Source organism: Zootermopsis nevadensis, unplaced genomic scaffold (assembly GCF_977971745.1).
Source record: "Zootermopsis nevadensis isolate Lab colony 2312 unplaced genomic scaffold, Znev_1.0 Znev_ptg000028l, whole genome shotgun sequence".
In the NCBI taxonomy this organism is placed as follows: domain Eukaryota; kingdom Metazoa; phylum Arthropoda; class Insecta; order Blattodea; family Termopsidae; genus Zootermopsis; species Zootermopsis nevadensis.
Genome location: NW_028259160.1, coordinates 3,356,584 through 3,375,033, shown reverse-complemented (window position 1 = coordinate 3,375,033; position 18,450 = coordinate 3,356,584). Strand labels below are relative to the sequence as shown.

At 34.4% G+C, this 18,450-nt stretch overlaps 1 protein-coding gene across 6 annotated transcripts in view; it reads left to right on the top strand.

Annotated features, from left to right (window-relative positions):
* The window catches only part of Lar (tyrosine-protein phosphatase Lar), a 355,632-nt gene that overhangs the window by 319,779 nt on the left and 17,403 nt on the right, over nucleotides 1-18,450 (top strand). For 3 of the 6 annotated variants that reach the window (XM_087357458.1, XM_087357455.1, XM_087357456.1), the window contains 6 exons: nucleotides 1,922-2,218; nucleotides 13,458-13,490; nucleotides 14,454-14,593; nucleotides 15,170-15,372; nucleotides 15,948-16,117; nucleotides 17,261-17,532. In XM_087357458.1, the coding sequence (XP_087213584.1) occupies nucleotides 1,922-2,218; nucleotides 13,458-13,490; nucleotides 14,454-14,593; nucleotides 15,170-15,372; nucleotides 15,948-16,117; nucleotides 17,261-17,532 (1,115 nt within the window). The remainder of the gene's footprint in view (nucleotides 1-1,921; nucleotides 2,219-13,457; nucleotides 13,491-14,453; nucleotides 14,594-15,169; nucleotides 15,373-15,947; nucleotides 16,118-17,260; nucleotides 17,533-18,450) is intronic. The other 3 variants (XM_087357460.1, XM_087357457.1, XM_087357459.1) reach the window with 2 other exon arrangements.

Sequence of the window (18,450 nt, the reverse complement as noted above, 5' to 3'; positions counted from 1 at the left end):
ATTTTGAAGGATATGAAATAAAGTATGTAAATTATTATGCTAAAATAAAAATAAAGCTATATTTAAATTCAGAGTTTTTTTAAGTTTTGTTATGTTAGGTACCGCATACTCTGAAGTTAAGGTGAGCTGACAGCAGATTTGTTAAAAATATAGTTAGCTGGTTGGAATGCAAGGTTTTACCTGCTTAACAAATCCAGTGTCAAGATCCAAGGAATGGGTTTTATCCATTGAAAACTGGAACACTTTTAAATTTATTATGAGGCATGGTTTGATTGAATTGTTTGAAGGAAGTTCAGATGAAACAGGGCAGTGTTGAGGGGTGAATAAATAGTATTCCATGGATTTTGAAGTGATTATTTGGTGCTAAAATATTCTTCAGTTGGGTTGTATTCTTCTTTCTGGTCTGTCTTGCAATTTAAAACATATTGCATTTGAAGGTTTTAAGAATTGTTGACAGGATTGGTTTTCATCTGTTTATATCTTCCAGTTAGATCTGTCTCTTTTCTTGGGTTAAATATATCTTCTGTTAACTATCACATTTAAATTTGTTGTGCAGCAGTAATAATGTTGGATTTGGTTCTGTTTAATTCTGTATTAATTCTTTCTGTGGCTAATTTATCACCAAATCAGTAAGTTCATCATTAGTCACCATCAATGTAATTGAGAAATAATTGAGTTGAATCCTTGGTTCAGATTTGTGGTTATCAGTTTATAGGATTTACAGTTTGACTTTCTTTCTACTGTTCAGTCTTGGGATTGAGGTATTTGTTAAAAATACTTGAATTGTTTTAGAATGATGTAACCGATAGTGTGTCTTCACTGAATTTTATTTCAATAAAATTTTAATTACAAAGACATTGTTAATTGTGGAGCATAGAAATATACACATGTTTTCCTTCTACTATGAGACAGAATCTCAGGGCTCAGTGAGGACAATAATATGTGTGATACAAAACAGATCATTGCTCGTTGTTGTAGATTGTTTTTGGAACTTGAATATGGGTGGGTGTTATAATGTTGAAGACAGTGTTAATTGCCTTCACATGCAACACTTGATTTGTGATATTTACTGTGTAGTTAGGAAGAAATTCCATCTCTGCGGCTTGTTATACTTGTATCTTTACCAGATGTTTTGTTCCAAACTGTATTATGACAGTAATTTCTTATTGAAAAAAAACTAAGTGGGTAGTTGTGTGGTCATATGGGTGTGGCAGGTATCACACACATTGCTGATAGAGTGTCAGTTATTAACTGCCTTTACTTTCTTCCCAAGGTAATGTATAAAGTTGCCTTGTGTCTTAAGCACTTGTAGGTGGAGATGATTGGCTATTTTGATGTTCTGGGTGCTTTGCCCTAGGGTGAAAGTTTGTTACCATTTTAATACAGGTTTTTGTTACATTAGGATTCATATTTTTACGCAGAAAACATGGAGGGAAGATATGGACTGGATTCACCACGCTGAGGACAGGATCCAATATTGAGATTCATTTCAAGTGTTCGTATTAAGGCTCAGAGACTTTCTATATGGGTGTAATTATGTAAGGTTTTCTTTAATTGTCTTATCCTAACAAGGAGCATCAGAGAAGTGGTGAGGTCACAGTTACTTCTTTGTCTGTGAGTTTATGTTTGGGAGTGAGTCATCATTCTTAATACTTGAATTGGTCAGTTTGGAGGTTTTGTCACATGTTTGTCATCATTACAAGCCTTTCATTTGTTCACTTAATAGGTGTCACTCTCTTTTCATCATCTACAATATTTGCATCACAAGTTTTTTAAATATGATCCTAACGTGTCATCTCTTAAAAAGACTTGCATCTGGGCAGTGGTTAGGTTAGGAATTTCCTTTGGTGAAGATATAGTATTTGGATATGTCATTTGGGTTGTGTTGAAATGTGTGGTGTCCCTCCCACCCCAACTGTAGTGCCCGGGGCACCCCCCCAGAACGTGACTGGGGAAGCAGTGGGTCCAACATCAATCCGTGTGTCGTGGGACCCACCACCTGCAGAGCGCAGCAATGGTCGCATCGTGTACTACAAGCTGCAGGTCGTGGAGAATGGACGTTCAGACTCTGAGGCTGCTGTGATCACCCTCAACGCCACATCATTCGTGCTGGATGAACTCAAGAGGTGGACAGAATATCGCATCTGGGTGCTGGCGGGCACTAGCGTCGGTGATGGGCCACCCAGTTTTCCCATCACAGTGCGTACTCATGAGGACGGTACGTACATCATCAAAACAACACCCCCGGGCTGAGGGTTGCGGTGTGGGATGGGCAAGGGAATTTAAACAGGGTAGCAGTGCACCACATCCCCTAACTTAACATAACTTCTAGACAACACAGTTTATTTTGTTTCAGAACAGAACATACTATATTAAAAATACATCAAATCAATAGTTAACAAATAACATAACACTGGTTGTGATTTCACTGTCACTTCATTCCATCAAACATCTTACAATATTCTCATACTTTTCTGCATCTCCTTCTTACTGACATTATTTGAAGATTAATTAATTTTAATAATGGTTTTGTTTCAACAAAACTTTTGCCTAATTTTTCATTAATGATGAAAGTATTGCCATGGAGACCTTGAGAGTGCTGTAAGCAGAATTGTAATGTAGTGTGTTTGGATCACTATAAACAGTTCTTCAGGAATGTGGATTACTGTAATGTTTTGTTTAAAAATTTATTTTTTATTTAGAAATATTATTCTACTGTTAATGAAGTGCATATCTTATGCCATCATCCAGGTAGCATATTTATAATCTAATAGAAGAAAGTATGATAAATTGTTGTAAAAAATCAGCATTTAGTATTCACAAAAAAAGATTTTAAGTAGCTCATTCTTTTTAATTGTTATTGATGTGTGAGGTTTATGTGGTGGTAAAAATTTTGAGTGGGTCTTTTGGGTTCTGATGCGTTGTAATCTGGTAAGTGTTTATAAATGCTTGGAGTATGTATCATGTTTGGAGCATTGGTAACCACCTTCAAGACTTCATAGTTACACCTGGAAGACCGCAGTTAATTGATATACTATTGAAGTGTTTTGTCTCTTTATAAACATATTTTTTCAATAAATTCTCAGGCTACCAGCCATGTAAGGTGGTATGATGGAGAAAACACCTTTTTGAGAACCATCTTCATCCTTGTCCTCAGGGACGAAGATGGTTCTCGAAATGTTGGTGCTTTCTCCATTAAACCACCTTATACTGTTAGTAGCCTGAGAAGAATTCATTGTACTTAGTTGCTGTGAAAGCTTCAAATCATATGTATTTTTTCAACTTTATAATGCAGTGAATAAGAAACAGTTGTATTGATTGATTAATGTGTAAAGATGACTTGGGTATTTTGGTTATTACAGTTGAAATGTATAAATAGTCATAACAACCTATTTAGGAGTATGGTGTCAAAGAAATATCATCAGTTAAGGGTCCAATTTTCTCCATTACTGTACTTGACTTTTCTGTATAGATAATATAAAATAAATTCTTTCTTATGTCCACAGTGTGTTGAAATGTGCAATGTAGCAATGAAAGAAATTTATCATTATGATGAAAGGAACAAACAGGTAAAAGTTTAATCATCGGTCATATTGGTATTGTCAATTTTAATAAATTAAAAAGTATAATGGACAGTCTCTAATGGCATAGTGTCCATACCAAATGTCATTAAAATTAGATGAGCTGCTGTTGAAATATTACATATTTAAAGATGGACATTACAGACAGTGACATCATTGCAGAGGATTATCCTCCCACTGCACAAGTTCAAGTGTCAATCACATTGATATTACTGATTGTAGGAAATTGAAAATTACAAGTTTGAAGTTACATCCAATGGCGTAATTTCCATACAAAATTTCATAAAAATCTGTTCAGCCATTCTCAAGCTGTTACATGTAAGTAGACAAATAGACAAAGTAAACTTCATAGGTGTTCCACATGGATGCTGTGAACACACTAGTAGAAGGGGGGGGGGGCACCATTTACTCTAAAAATGTAGGTGTAAGGTTACTCAGAAACACTAGTAATAACCTACAAGACTACACAGTGCCACATACCAGAAGATCTTAATTTGAATTTCTTCAGTTAATTTATATTTACAACAAAGTAACATCATATATACTATACTGTACAGTATGGTCAGTTCCAAACACACTGCTGCTTGGAGTGGTGTCCATAAAGCAAAGCTTCTAAATATACTGCATAGCTTATTGGTTAAATATAATTTTATAAATATTATCTTTTTGTAAATAAATCAAGTAAATAATATTAAATTGCCATTTTCAAACAAAACCATGATGTAATGTTGTAAAGCTCAACAATCCTCTTCAAGAGACTGAGTATGTTTGTTGCAATTATTTGTTGTCTTTGTTTGATGGAATTGAAAAGGAAACATATTTTCCAATGACTGATTACAACTGCCATTCTCCATTTATTTAGTTAAATCATTGAAAATTGCAAAATATTATTCCGTACATAATTTTGTGTAATTCATTGGCTGTGCATTCTGTACATTCTACAAGAAAAATTTCCTCTGTTAGTATGCCTGTTCATATGTTGAATTATTGGTGAAAATTATTATTTTTTATTTCCAAAAATTGTTTACAATTCTCTTCAATTCTTTGTGGTGTAAATTACTTATTTTCGAAATATGGATTCAAATAGATCATAATCCAGAGAATAGAAACAAGTTCTTTTAAAAGTCTTGAAAGTCAGTACAAGGTTACTGCCTGTAACCCACTTTGTTCTCAGATTCATATCACATTAACATTAAATTCCCTTCCAATTTGTCCTCTTATTATGTCCTGAACCATCAAATATTCATTTCTCCTGTTACCACTACAGTGGAGTAAAAATACAACACACATTTTAATGTTACTCTTAACTCAACATTAACAATTTTTCAGATGAAGTATAATGCATTTTTTGTGAAGCAGTTTAATGTATTTTTGATTATTGAACTGAATATATTTTTGGGTATTAAAAAGTAATCTTTTTGTCAACATATGCAAATGAATATTTTTGAATTGCTGTTAATATTTTTTGTGTGTGTGAGTGTATGATTATAAATGAATAACTATATTTTTTGTCTATTGTTGAAGAAGGAGGTGGAAAAAATATTTATTATTAATCTGCTAATTTGTGTTTCTGTTTTTCTCCCCTCTCGAAAGCATTTCCAGCGGCCGATGATGGGGAGAGGTTTTGAACCGTCAGTTTCTATGGCTTGTTCTATTTCTATATATTGTCAGTCCTGTTTGAAACCATGCCCCATCTCACTTGGTTTCAAGATGAGATATCTTTAACTTACTGACCCCCCAATAATTGTTGTTTTTTTGTAAATGTCTAGCAAGCAAGCAAGCGATGACCACTCACTCTCACATATGCCATGACTTGGATTTGCTTATCACCAGCACACATTCGTATAATCTCTTGAATGTTTTTGGAAAGAAAATTTTTACACACAGCACCTTTATTAATAATTTCATTTATTTAATTACCAATTTGGATTTTATTTTTTATTTTATTATTAATAACTGCACCACTTGTAAATTTAGACTCACTTTCTCTTGCATGCTCAGTTATTTCTGTTCCTGTCACAACAACCCTGCCAACCTAACCACTTGCCACTTCCATTCCAGTTCCTGTTTCTGAGGTCTTCACTTAGGCAGAGCACTGTGTTAATTCACACTTAGGCACTCAACTGCTGGCACTTTATTTTACTGTGGTTAATTCTGCACTTGTGATTTGTGTTATGTCTTGATGTTATGTCTGTATGTGCGTGGGCGTGTGCGTGGTAAACCCTGAGCATTAGTATTTACCATCTTTAAACTTTGTCTTCTCTACATACAAGTCAGTGTTATTTTGCATCAGCCACTTTAAGTGGGACCTTGATATTTTGCTTCTGCATATTTTGTTTTCCCATTTATACTGCTAGTTCTTATGATTAAGGTCCCTATACCTGGAATGTTAACATTTTTTACACACTGCCCCATTGTGACTCAACTTGATGCCCTTAAACTGGATTCACTTGTAATTTTATTTGTGTTAAGTAGAATTTAATGACCTTTTCTTGTCATGTTCACATGCAGTTGGTTGAATTTCATGAGTAAGAGAATTTGGTTTTTAACATAAAATTAAGTGTTCTCATTCTTTTCTTTAGATAATGCCATAATTCATGTTCCTAATTGATAGTCCAGTTTACTTTTTAGACTTGTATTACATTTAGCTGGTGTTTGAACCCCAGATGGCTCAAATAATGCATGTAATATTGTACAACTGAAACAGTGGCAGAATATTAGGTTCTGATTTTTGAATGTACTATGTGAAGGTAAGGAAGATCTTGTGCAGGTACTGAACTAGAGTAACAGATCCCAAACATGTGTATACAGTTTGCTGATGCATCATGGAATCAGTATCCTTTTTACATATAATTTCACAGTTAAATAATACACTTATTGAAGATTTCTGTCTTCTGGATTGTTTCGCTGTGTAGTCTGGTCGATGTTTACCAACGTTTCAGAGGTCATACTGCCTCCATCATCAGGACCCTGATGACGGAGGCAGTATGACCTCTGAAACGTTGGTTAGCATCGACCAGACTGCACAGCGCAACAACCCAGAAGACAGAAATCTTCAGACTCACCGCTGTGAAAACCTCAAATCTTACAATACACTTATTCATTGTTGTGAGGTCACTATAATTAAAGAATGGATACAACATTAATAATAATGTGTAATGTGTATAAACTTGTTTATTGTTTCTATTAATACAATAAGAATCTCTGTTTTCTTTAATACTACCATTTTACAGAATGGTATAAACTGATATGTTCTGTATCATGCTTCAGCATCTTTTAAATTATATTACCAGCAAATGTGAGACTGGAAGACATTCTTACAGTCACACTTTCTACACATATGAGCTACAATCATGGGGTTGTGAAAAGGGAACAATGAAGTAGTGAGTCCATTGACAGGGTATAACTTAAGATATTGATGTAAGACTAGTGGCTTTGACATGTTGACAACAGTATAAAATTGAGCACTGTATGAATCTTCCTGAAACACCCTGCAGGTGGCATAACTTTAAATTATATGCAGTCCTCAAATCCTGTGTTTTATAATCAGCACCATTTTGAAACATGTAAGTAAAGTTTCTAACTTGGAAAATAGGGAGCCAGTGTAGATATTGTCACACTGTGAACTGTCTGTTACTTTATCTTCATGGATTCTGTTTTGAGAAAGTATTTTGTGGGAACTATTAAAAGATTTTAAGTAGATATATGTCGTTTGGGAGGTTAGCTGTGAATATATTGAATAAGCAGTTGTGGACAGTGGTTGAGGGGTGGTCCTCCTGCTTAGGGGTTGGGCGTAAGGCTAACAATCTTTCACCATAAAAGAAGCATTGTTACAAACAAATTAACTAGGCCTTGGACCAGGATAGACTCTTTAGCATGACCATGGCAATTGAAAAAGAATATGAGATTAATCTGTCATTCTGAGGGAAGAATATGTGTTGAGGAGAATTTTTAGGTGTAAAATAAATTAAATAACAAGGAATGAAGATTATGGTAAAAGCCTTTATAATATGTACCTTCACCTAAAATTATTAGGAAAATTAAGTTAAGAGGGGTGAAGTGGGAGGGACATGTAGCATACATGAGGGAAACAAGGAAAGTGTACGTACTTGTAACTAGCGAACCTCAAAGGAAGACACCAGTAGTGTGTTCTAACATTTATTTTATATTCTTCCAATTTTAGTGGTAGAATAGAGCATGTACTACTGGTCGTCCCTCATATTTCTGATTCATTAAAAACTTTTCAGTCTTTCCTTTTCCTTTAAATATTTTTTCTTTCATCAGGTATCCATAAAAGTATGTCATTCACATCATCACCATTTCTTTATTAATCTTAATCTCTTTTTCTTTTAGTTAAGTGTGGTGTTAGAGCACAGAATATTCATAATAAATTAATGTAGCTCTGGGTAAGTTTTATGAGATTTTTGTGTTTTATAAGTACAAAATTATGTATTGCATAACTGTTGTGTACTGTCAGGAAAGAAACCTTATTATTTCTTCACCAGTTACCAACTTTTTTCTCTTTTTAACATCTTGTTTGACCAAACTGATATGAACTCCAGTGTTTCTTCTGTTAATACTCCTTTTACCATTCAGCTGCTTGTAAAGCTCTTGACTTTCAAACTTCTGCTACTTTTCCAAATTTGTTTATTTCTGTTCTAGTTTTCGTATTATCTCTATACCTCTTTCTACTGCTGATTCTATTGCTACTGTAAATTATTTCTTAGAACTCTTGCCATTATCATTTTCATGTCTAATTTGAGTTTTGTTGAAGATTTCTGGCTTGTTGCGCTGTGTAGTCTGGACAATGTTTACCAACGTTTCAGAGGTCATACTGCCTCCGTCATCGGGGCGATGAATATGCCAATAGGGCATGTGGGGCTAGGTTAACATCATCCAGACTACACAGCGCAACAACCCAGAAGACAGAAATCTTCATACTCACCGCTGTGAAAATCTCAAATCTTACATTGAGTTTTATTGTTTTCTTCAGTTCCTTTCAGATCGTCATTTCGTCTTTCACTGTAATAACCCCACATGGTAGTGAATAGCCTGTGCTTTTGAGGAACTGTCATGAGCAAACTGTTACTTCTGTTAAAATTGTATCAAAAATGCTTTAATTATTTACTGTCTTTGTGGTGGTAGAATCCAAAAGTTCAACAGTGCTAATACCAAAGTTAACTGTTGAACATGATCCTTCAGTAGTTCTATTCACTTTCCAGCCTCACAATATATATCTGTAAGATCTGTCTTAAGATTCTCCTTTCTTCTTTATGGTCTTGTAAGTTTATGCTTTCCAAGAGGCTTCCCATCTGAAGTTTGTATATCTCTCCTGTTGCATCTGATTGATATGTAAAGTCCTTAAAACCGCCTTGGTCAATCAGTTTCAACAGTTCTAGGTGAAATGCAATAAATCAAAAAAATCCTTGTTATGTAATATCCTAAATTCCCCACATACTGAATTTCTCTTAGATTTAGATATTTTCTTGAGCATGCCATTTTCAGACTTACATTTTTTCTTCAGAGTAGGTCATATTCTACAGACATTCAAAACAACTAACAGCATTAATTTTTAATGCAACATTGATCTTTAATTTTCAGAAAATTAGATGGGGTGATAATGTATGATGAAATGCAGTATTGCTGCATGGTGAAGAGAATGTTTCAGATTGGCTTTAAGGATCCCACATAGCTTGTTGATCTGCTTCCAATATTTTGGTGAATAATGAATTCTTCTTGGGCTACCAGCCATGTAAAGGTAGTTTAATATAGAAAATACAAACATTTCCTCCATTAAACCACCTTACATGACTGGTAGTCCAAGAATAATTCATTAAACTCAGTCGCTGTGAAAGCTTCAGATCATACATTGGTGAATGTTGCAGTTGCCATAAGCGTGTTAAATATATCAGATTTTAAGTCAGTGTATAGATATCTGGGAAGATGGTTGCTGATGTTTGATTGTCTATAGTTCTGACTAAGAATCTAGCCAATGAAAAATCTACTTTGGAGTTGTGTTTGGTGGTTATCTGTTGTGTAAATTGCAAACGTTCACATTGATGTTGGCATTGGCATTATTCACCAAAACAGATACAAGCAATATTGTTCAAGCTCGGAAGCCAATACTGTATGTTTAACACTGACTGTAAAAGCCTTAAGGCCATAAAGAAGACAAAGTTATGATTGCAATTACTAATGCTTATACTGAACACATTTCACTTTGCATTGCAATATATGAGTATTGTTAGTAATGTTTTAGACAGTCCAGAAATATGCATAAATACTTATAACTGTTTACTGTGAGCTCATACACAAAAAGAAAACACTACAATACAGTCTCTTTTGAAAGTCATATGACACATTTTATTTTGGTTCTTTATTGTAGGTGATTAATTAATAGAAATTACAAATTATGCATAAAATTTAAGGCTTTCACTGCAGTTAAAATTTGAATTGTGGTCTTTGGATTATCACACTGTGTAATATTTTAGATTCTTGCCAAAATTTCAGAGGTACATGTGACCTCCATCTTCAGAATAGAAGTTGGTAACCACCTACAAGACTTGTGCTGTCATAACCCAGAAGACCACGGTCCAAAATTACACATCCTAATTGAAGAAGTGATTACTTCCAAAATAGACTGTATGTGCCCTCTGTTGCACCATTGTATGTAGATGTGTTGTAGATAATGACTACACACTTTATATTTATAAAGCACCAAAATAGGCTTATGTGTTATTTTGCTGTGTCAGGTTATTTGTACTACTACTACTGTTACTACCGCTACCACTACTATTACTACTACTACTACTACTACTACTCTGTTAACTTGCACATGGATCACATTTGAATACCAATACACGCTCGGGACATGTTCAGTTGGCGTGCTTTCAACCTCAGACGCCATCACAGATTGGAAGGAGTATCTTTATCTCTCTCTCTCACTTGTTACTACTACTCTTGTGCATGTCAGATGTTCACACTTGATGTTCCGCCTTCAAGGGAATGGCTGAGCCATTCTGGCATTACGATGACGTCTGCCACTGACTGAATGTTTTGGCAGACTCTAGTGACCTGTATGTTTAAATTCCTGTTTTATCACTTACGGAAAGTGTAATGTGTTGCTAACACTTTCTATGCTGTTGTTCCTGAGATAGTTTGTGTTAGAGAAACACTGGTCTGCATTTATTTGGCTTTTAACACAGTCAGAGGAAGAATCTCTCTGTTATCTCTTAACAGTTACATCTGTTTGTGACATTTAACTGGTGATCATATAGTGCTGTAGAAATGTATTTTCTCTTCAAATCTCAGCATGGGAAAGGTTAAACTGCTTAAATAAAAGAGTAGCGGCTAAAATGGCAAATTTTCAGTTGTCACTTTATTTTCACATTTTCTTGCCTGTAATTATTGTTAATTATTCATTTAATTTATGAAATACAGTAAGGCTATGTTAATACTCTATATAACATTGAAATCGTTCCATGAAATATTGATAAAATAATTCCTTTGAAAGAACATAATTACAGACTTGTGAAGATGTTTTAGGTATCTGTAAGTTTGAGGGGCTATGGCTAACAGCTTTTGGGAGTATGTGAAGAGGTGACTGCCTCCTTATCCAAATAGTTCTTTCATTTCTACATTATCAGTGTAGACAGTATAGTATTTGATATTTTTATTGCAGTGAAAATGTGGATTGTGGGTTGTGAAGCTATTTAGTTTTGTAGATGGTTACCACCATATTGGAAGAATATATTACCTTTTGTTCTCTGCTCTGAATATGGAGATGAAATGATGGTAACTGTATATAAAACTGCACATCATCACAGCCCAGAAGACCACAGCTGATTTTTTGTGGTGTTGTGGAATTGCGTTATGACTATTAGTCATTCTGTAGCTATGCATTTACTTTGAACCTTGTTAAGATCTGTAGTAGCTATCACCAGAGCATTTGTTTTACAAGTTTGCAACTGAGGAGCTCAGTGGCAGATAAAGCTTGTCCTTTTCATGTTAATTAGCCAAACTAAAAGTGATATTAGTATATATAGCCAGCAGTTTAAGGATTGTTTCTTTGCAGCATGTTCATGATGATGTCATATATGAACTTTGGGAATTTTGTTAGTATATACACCGCATAACTAAAAAAATTGTGTAATGTTTGGGAAACACAATGTTTAAGTCATAATTCCTGATGTTTACGTAAGAGGTAACTTAAAAGAACTTTGCATTTCACCTTTTGCACAAAAATGTACTGATATATCATCGATATGAAATTCATGCAGAGTGTGATTTTGTGCGGCACACAAAGGGAAAAATGACAAAGTAGCATTCTTGATATTAGTGAAAGTGATGTGCTTAGTTTTCTTATTATAAATTCTTAGAATATTACAATTGAATTATTCACATGTCATACCATTATTATGGTACGTTGTTAGGTTGAAATGTGTAATGGATACACAGATTTGCACACTCAAACATTCTTGTGTATTACAAATGTTGTCTCTTGGTTATTAAAACAGATTATGACAGAAATTAATCAGTGTAGAATCAGAAATATTTCTCTTCAGTCTTGAGTAGCCTTGCTACCAGAAATACTGAAAGTGATTCTGAATCAAGGAATTCCATTTAAACAGGAATATATTAATGGAAATGTGATAATGTTAATGAAAACCTTTTCAAGTTACACTATGTGTCTGCTAGAAATTACCCACAATATAAAGATATTTTAAGTTTCATGCTTTCTGCACACTTCCATGTTTGACTTTTAGGTTATCTGTTGTTTTAACAGTACTGTTTATACCATCAAATGAGATGGGAAGCTGATTATGAATGATGAGCAGGTAAGGATGTGGAAGGAGGCAGTCATGATATATGTAAGCAATAATCTGGATATATTAGAATATTTTGTGTGAAATTATAGTACTTTCCCAACAGAGTAATTTATTTTGCAATTTCTCTACTTTATACTACTAAGACAGGAATATTTAGTGTTCTAATACATTAGTACAGGATTACAGGATTGCTTTAATTTTATGTTGAACAGTAGGATTTACCTTTTAATTTTGTAAATGTAATGGAATCCTTAAGTTTTTGCATTCCAGAACCATTTTATTGGGTCAGGCTTCCCTTGAAGTTGGATTTACTAGTGTGTTCATCAAACTGATGTGTGTGTGTGTTTTTCTAGTATTTTTATAACAGGTGTGAAATGTTTTTGTAAATATGCGTATGGGTGTGTGTGCGTGTGGGAAATGATAAGTAACTTGCTTATAGACTTTTTTCTTTACTTCCATTTTAAGTTAATTATTATTTTGTTAAATTCATGTCCTCTATTCTCTCACGTATAACTAAATTTCCTGTTGTTATTTGTAGTCTATTCCAAAATTTCTTTTGTGCAGTTATTACCATTTTAGTTTATGTATTTGGTCCTTCCTTGTTCATTTACTTTTGTTTCTTATTTATATGAAGGTATTTTAATCCTCTTCTCTTACTCAGTTCCATTTATTGTTTTGAATTCCTACTATTGTAGCTCTGTTTGTACGGTATATAACTTGCGCATGCTAGCCACAACCTTTAGAAAGAATATGTTTTTACTTTTTTTATAAAAGGAAATTTTCCTCTGAACAAAGAGGGATACAAAACTGCCACACACCTGATGTCTCTTTTTGTAGCAGACAAAACAACAGCAGCAACAACTTTTACCATCACAGCCACAATTAAATGTTTTGCCGGTGACAAGAGAGGGGAAAAACATTTTCACACAAAAAAAATTGACTGCCAAAGCAGATCATTTTTTGCTATGTAGAAAAGAAGAACAAATACTTTTCTCACTTACATTACAATTTTTTTCCCACTTTTTCCCGTGACTATCTGTTGCTACAGCCGGTCGCTCTACCGATCGCACTACCAAGCTCAGTGAGTATGCCACTAACACTTCTTCATTGTGTGGAACTTATATTCAATATTTTGTGTGCTGTAGAGCTTTTAGAAACTATTTAAGGTTAACATACTGTTTCTGTCGTAGAATTTTTGGTAGAGTATTTTGTGATACTGGCATTTTCAGGTATGAATTTTTTGTTTTCTTTTTCTATCTTTTTTTTTTTATGTAACTCGCACTTTCTTCTCATATTCAGTTGTGTTCACAAATGTAATCGTAGTCTTGCCATCTCATTATGACAAGGTATGTTCTTCATCTTCTTTCTTCACAAGTTTAAGCATTTGAAGGGTTTGTTGTAAATGTGTTGGTATTCAAATGTTCACAAAAGTAATTATATATTGAAATATGTAGAAAAGTCATTTTGATGTTTCAATATTTATGCACATTTTAAATTTGATCATGAAATACTGTAATAAATTTAAATTAAAGAATCTCTTGGTAAAGCAGCTGAAGCAATTATAGGGCTCTTTTATGTTTCTTGTAGTGATGAATGTTTCTCATTGGGCATTCCCATCAAGCAAGGAGTGGAACAAAGGTATTGTAAAAGATCAGAAGAGCAGGTGATATTTTTGTTGTGCTTTTGAGTTATTTTGTGTTTAAAGAATGGTGTGTGACAGACAGAGAGCATCTTTCTAAAGGAAAGATAGATTTTAACATTTATTGTAATAAGGGAAGGATGTGAATTACTGAAGTTGTTACAAACAGTTAAATTAAATATAACATGTAATTTCCAAAATTAAGTACAAATATATGCTAATTTAAATATAATAAAGTCTAAAATAAATTACATTTTTGTTCAGAAGTATATTCCTTCATCACTTTTGATGCACATGTAAGATAGCAAAGAATGAGTGTGTGAATGTGTGGAAATTATTTTTTTAATTCTTGAATTTTTCTCTTTACTGTGTGGATATGTGAGCATTTTTGGTGGTTGATTGCAGTCCCAGGTGACCCTCAGGATGTACGAGCAACTTTTATCAACTCGACTGCAATCCGTGTTCAGTGGCGACCTCCACTGGAAAAAGATCGTAATGGCATCATCCGTGGTTATCACATACATGTTCAGGAAACAAAGGAAGAGGTTTGTAGTAAATGTCAAAAGTCATGTCCTGTGTTTCTGCTTTGTTCTTGCTTGCAGTTGAAAATTTGGTTTTGAATCCTGGCTTTTCAAACATTGTTTGTGTAATGTATAGACTGATTATGTTTATATCTGGGCATAGATATAAATATAATATTAAAATGTAACTTACATGGGGTGTGCGGATGTGGAGTGGATTCATGTGGCTCAGGATAGAATACAGTAGCAGAGTCTTTGGGGTTTCTAAGAGGTAAGGAATTTCTTGACCAGCTGAGTGACAGTCATCTTCTCAAGAAGTACTGTAGCTCATGAAGTTTACTAGTTAATGATGTCTTGACAGCCATTGATTATAATATGAACAGCATGCAAAATACAAAGGATGATTCTAATCAAAATGAGTTTAGTCAGTCTTGATACTATAAGAATTCAGTTTAAGAGGCTTTTGTGCAATTAGGTAATAATGCAGTAATGAAGATAATGAGGAAATAATGAATTTGTATAAATTTAAATGTTTATTTGCATAAATAGCAGGTAGGAGTGTTGTTAGTTCATAAGTAACACATTGGTTTATATCTGCAGGGACAAGGTCTTCTTAATGATCCAATGAGATTTGATGTTCTGGATGGAAGTGCTCAAGAACTGAATGTAACTGGATTGCAGCCAGACACCAAGTACTCGGTTCAAGTTGCAGCACTCACCAGGAAAGGTGATGGTGACCGCAGCCCACCAGTTACTGTTAAGACACCAGGAGGCGTACCAAACAGGCCAACTGTGAACCTGAAGTAAGTGTAAAACTGATAACTGTTTTGTCTAGTTGTTTTCGTGTTTTGAAGAACTACATTTTTATTTTAACTATGCAGACTAAATGATGGTTTTAAATGTGTAACTATTGACTCTGTATTGCCACATTCACTCCTCAGCACTCGATTGATAGTTTTTCTCTTTGCTGTGGCATTCAGTTGTATTTGATTTTATCCAAGTGGGTCTGTCTTACTGTCTGCTGAGTTCATACTTCTTGGCCTCAAAGTGTGGATTGTACTTACTCTGTACTTTTCTTAACACATTTGTAACCTGTCGTCTTTGGGGTAAGTTGCGGTGACGTTGTATTTGTATTCCTATTCTTTTTATTAATGATGTAAATAATGTAAATGGTACTAAATGTTTCTTCTGAACTTGAGTCATTTATTTACTCAAGTATGTAAATTAGTTAAGAATTATTTATAAAAAACTTATCCCGCACACCAGGATCCAATATGATAAGTTAAAATCCAAGTGCAGGTAGAGATACTTTTTTCTTTAGTGTTTCCCCTTTCCTTTTTATTCCATATGTATTAAATGTGAACTGATATTACTGCAGAGTGCTGGAACGAGAACCAACAGTCAGTATAGAACTGGAATGGGGACGACCAACTCAGACATATGGAGAACTCTTAGGATACAGACTTCGCTATGGGGTTAAAGATCAACCTTTGAAAGAACAGATGTTCAAAGGAGCCATGGTCCATTCCCATAAAATAAATGATCTTGGTAAGCGGAATTGTTATTTGTACATCAAAAGTCTAAGAATCAGAAATTTTTTGTAACTCAATGTGCTTGATCTTTAGTGACAGATGCAAGGACATTGCTCTGGTACTGTTCCATTCTTCTGCATGCATCTAGCAAACATACTTCTGTTTCATTTGCTAGACATTGAATAATAATTTTAAAATATTGTATAGTTTACGTGTTCTTTGCACAAGATGCATAAATTGAATGACTAATGGGCAACTTTTGTCTACATCTCCACCAATTCACATTACAACTTAAAAACCATTTGACCCATCTGATTGAAATTTGATGTGCAGAGGGAAGTTCTCATAAAAAGTCAGGAAAATATCATTTTGTATTTTAATGTTACCATTCCATTTCATAAATCTTCCAAGAAGGAATCTCTCCAATTTTTTATGCTAAATTTGTGTGTACATTTCTTAGTATCCTCATCTGAGCTATCTGTGCAGAACATTGTAATCTCCTGATTTGACTGACTGCCTCAATAGTACTAACACAGAATGGGTTGATGTAGCAGTAAAACATGCAAGTTGCATTCTCTGGTTACCTAAGTACCAAACTGAAATCCATATCATCTGTCTGGACTGAGATTCTGCATATTTTCCCTCATTTCCAGTAGACAAATGATAAGATAATATCTTAATTAAAAGAGTATATAAGAGGCTGTGACCACTTGCCTCCCTGTACCTCATGATCATCATTCCTAGTTAACTTTATATCTCATATGATGTGACAGCCTCAGTAACTGATACAGTATTAAGAAATAATCAAGTTTTCAAAATATTAACAATACATAAAAATTAAAAGTTCTGTGTGTGAGTTGCACACAATAAGGGCATGGAGGTAAAGATTCACACATTATTAACATCAGAATAAGATAGAGGTCAGTGGTCAATTTTACACTTAGCTGCTTTATTCCTTGAGCAATATGCCTCAGCACATACTGGTTAGGAGAGACTCCAGATTCAGTCTGGATGTGGCAGTGAAGTGAGAAATCCTTGTTATTTAAGGAGTTTAACCCTGATTGTTTGGCCCATACCCAGTCACATTTTTTACTGAAATATCCTACATTTAACAATCTTTATATAAGTTGTAATGTTTATTTGCCTGTTTGCATTGCAGAGCGAGGAGTGGAGTACGAGTTCCGGGTTGCAGGGCAGAATCATATTGGATTTGGTCAGGAAAGTATTAAGTACCTGTTGACACCTGAAGGTCCCCCAAGTGGGCCTCCCACCAACATCTCGCACCACTTTCAGACACCTGATGTTGTGTGTGTTACATGGGACATTCCTCTCAGGGAACATCGGAATGGGCAGATCACGCACTATGACATTGAATTCCATAAGAAGGTGGATCATACAACCGTCACAGACAGAAATACCACCCAAACCAAGGTATAGCAGTCTAATGTGTGGGGTCTGTGCAGTCCTATGTAGTATCTGCTGCTTCTTGTTTTTACAGATTAGGCAACTTAAAGCTTGTGTTGACCTCAAAACCCTCTTCATAGTTTTTTTTTTCTTCCCCTCTTACTTTTCATCCAAAAGGTATATAATTCTGAGGTTAAGCTCTTCCACCTCTGTCTGTGTGGTCTGCCATGACTTCTGTATGTAATAATTCCTTTCAACCTTTATTGCCAAAGTTAAGTTGTGTTTCACGATTTCTTTTGTTATTCTTTGTTTTTCCCCATTTTTATTTTTATTGTTATATTAATTCAGCTACATATATGTGTGTCTCCCTACTGTATTTTACTACTGTGTTAACCAATATTTTGCATATTTTCAATTATGTATTTTAGATTCCTTTTACCTTGTCTATAAATATTTCCACTTACACATTTTTATAAACAGTGCTCTAAACTGTGCAATTTGGGATTTTCAAAGAAATGTGAAAAAGATGGTGGTCTTTTGGATGGCTGTCCCATGAATTTTGGCTGTATGCCAGAATTTTGTAGCAGTATACTGCCCCCATCTTCAGGGCAGAAGTGAGGAGTGTTAGGAAGTGGATATCTTGCATATGGTTAAAAAACAACACAGCAACCTATTAGGCTGCCATCTGTAGTGCTTTAGAGACAAATATTTCTGCTACTGTAACTTTTAGATTTTAACTTAGCAATGAGGTATGAGGGTGGACTGAAAAGTAATGCCTCCTCTTAAATGAAACATGAATGGGAAGAAATTTTACAATGAAACAATAACATATACAGAATGGTCCAATAGATATTTATTAAGCCTAGGGAAAATATGAAAATCACTCAGTGCCAAATCCAAGTTGCCTGGGGGATGAGGCAAGAGGAAAAAACCCAGATGTTCAGT